Raw genomic sequence first — 2594 nt, forward strand, 5'->3', positions numbered from 1 at the left:
CCCAGCCGCTCCGCGGCATGTGGGATCTTCCCGGACCAGGGCACGAACCCGTGTCCCCTGCAACGGCAGGCGGACTCTCAGCCACTGCGCCACCAGGGAAGCCCCAGAATTTCCTTACTTTTTAAGGGTGAATAAATATTCCCTTGTATGTATATGTTGCATGTTGTTTATGAATTCATCCCATGATGGACATTTGGGTTGCTTCCACGTTTTGGCTCTTGTAGATAATGCTGCTATGAACGTGGGTGTACAAATATCTGTTCCAGACCCTGCTTTTCCTTCTTTTAAGTATGCAACCGGAACTGAAATTGCTGGATCATTATTTTTCCCTTCTTAATTAGCAAATTTCTTGTGGAATGATACGTTGAGACTATGTAACTATGTAACTATGTAACTCCTCACACGTTCACCCACTAGCATCCTTCAATTCCTATCTGAATCAGTTATTAATCTAACGGTTGTGAAATGGTAATTTTCTTTCCATCGTTTCTTCTACATTTATTAGTTGGCATTCTACTGTAGGGAAGAAATTTCCCTTCTCCCCTATTGATTTACGAATTTGGAAGCATTTTATTCAACCCTTTACACCACGGACACCTTAACGCTCTGAGCAATTCTTTTCCATGTGACTCCCAAGAGTGCAAGTTTGGGGAAGTGAGGGAACTTTCTGTATTTCCTTGTCACCATTAGGAAAGCCGAGCGTGCAGCCCGACTGCCCCAGATCCAGGTGATCACTTTCCTGCCCATGCATGTTTAAAGTGGAAACCCTCTCTGGGACAGAGCTCTGGGGAATCACCTGGGCCACCCCGCCACGAGAGAACTACATTTCCCAGAGTCCTTCGAGGGCTTGCGTCATCAGCGAGCGCGGCTTTTTTCCTCGCTGGTTTTGGAGGGCCCGCTGTGGCGGCGGCAACATGGCGGACGTGTTAAGTGTCGGCGTGAACCTGGAAGCCTTTGCCCAGGCCATCAGTGCCATCCAGGCGCTGCGCTCCAGCGTGAGCAGGGTGTTCGACTGCCTGAAGGATGGCATGCGCAACAAGGAGACGCTGGAGGGCCGGGAGAAGGCCTTCATTGCGCACTTCCAGGACAACTTGCATTCGGTCAACCGGGACCTCAAGTAGGTACCGGCTGAAGGGGCCGGGGACCTCCCACCCTGTCCCGACCCCGCGCGAGTCTCCTCAGTCAGGGGCTGCTGTCCATTTTCCTTGCTCTCTTGCTCCCCCTCCCTCCTTTGCAAGCCTCTTCCTGCCCCTCAGGGCCACCTCATTCTCCACCCCCGCTTTCTCGTCTCCCTTCTCTTGGCCTTCAGGTCCTGGCTGTCTCCCTCCGCCCTGGACCTCCTCAGTGGTCCTTCCATTTCTCACTGGGGGACGTGCTCTTCCCAGGAACTTCCACTCCTCATCTCAGCTCGGCAGGGTTCTCACCTGTGGGCCCGCTGAGCCCCACCATGTCTGATAAAATAGTACCAAACAGGACCTGTTTGCTTAGCGCTGCCCCAAAGCTAAGTGCACTCCATCTGATTGGCCCCAGGTTTTCGTCCCTGAACCTGGAATTCATCAGTTCCACTCTAACCCACCCCCAAACACGACAAAATAGGCTTTGTTCTTTCTTCCCCCTACCCCTTACGAAACCACCTGATCAGTACTTTCACTCCAACTCTCACTGTTCCTCTTAAGTTTCTGTCTCTAGAGAGACCTAATCTCGGCCTTAACCAGCTTAATCACTTCTGCTTACACCTCCCCCCGCCCCCCAACAAATATTAATTTGTGGTCTTTTAGGGTTAAGGATTGTATATTTCTTTCTTACAAGACACCTTCTACTTTGTAAGTGAAATTAAGTGAGAGGATGTTTGTAAAATGCCTGGCACATAGTAGGCACTTTTTAATTGGTTAGGTCCTGGACTTGCCTTCCCCTGCTTATGAGAGTCAGTCCTTTCCAGGACGGTTAGAATTGCAGGATTTTTTGCCTTTTACCTCTCAGAACTGACCTTAGCAGGGGAAGGCATTGGGTGAGCTAGTCATCCTATAATTTCTGGAGTGGCTGGGTTTTTTGTTTTGTTTTGTTTTGTTCCGTCTCAACTTGGTCTCCTTAGTAACCAGATGGAAGGAGGAGGTAGGATGGAAGAGGAGGTGGTGACCAAATGATGGGAGCCTCTTTTTATTTATTTATTTATTTTCCTCTAAGTAGTTGCCATTCTTGTTTTGGGGGAAAGCCAGGAAATCACACACCCCTCCTCAACTCCCACACCCACTTGCTGTTCTCTGGTGCAGTGCCAATTAATACTTTCCCTGCTTGAGGGGATGCACTGGTGGTTCTTTCCTCTCTTCTGTCTCCTCTTTGATTGGCTTCCCTTGGTAATATACAGGATGTTGTAACCCTTCACCATTGTAGAAAGTTTAAGAATGTTGACATCACACCTTTGCCTTCTTAAATCTTTAGACAGCGGTACCAAGAAGAAGGTGGCTGAAGATTCCAGAATGAACGTGGCATGAGAAGCTGTTCCTACAAAGCCTTTGTTGACACTTTGAGACTGGCCCTTCAGACTGGCGTGCTTCTGGAATGTGCTTTTTTTTTTTTTTTTTTTTTGGTACGCG

General features: G+C 48.9%; 1 protein-coding gene across 2 annotated transcripts in view; it reads left to right on the plus strand.

Moving 5' to 3' along the window:
• The first annotated feature begins 885 nt into the window (after nucleotides 1-885).
• Nucleotides 886-2594, plus strand: part of MED27 (mediator complex subunit 27) — a 211311-nt gene continuing 209602 nt past the window's right edge. For both annotated transcript variants that reach the window (XM_007453114.1, XM_007453115.1), the window contains exon 1: nucleotides 886-1117. In XM_007453114.1, coding sequence (XP_007453176.1) covers nucleotides 915-1117 — 203 coding nt within the window. In that variant the 5' untranslated portion in view covers nucleotides 886-914. The remainder of the gene's footprint in view (nucleotides 1118-2594) is intronic.

The sequence above is a fragment of the Lipotes vexillifer genome, unplaced genomic scaffold, assembly GCF_000442215.2.
Source record: "Lipotes vexillifer unplaced genomic scaffold, Lipotes_vexillifer_v1.1 scaffold149, whole genome shotgun sequence".
In the NCBI taxonomy this organism is placed as follows: domain Eukaryota; kingdom Metazoa; phylum Chordata; class Mammalia; order Artiodactyla; family Lipotidae; genus Lipotes; species Lipotes vexillifer.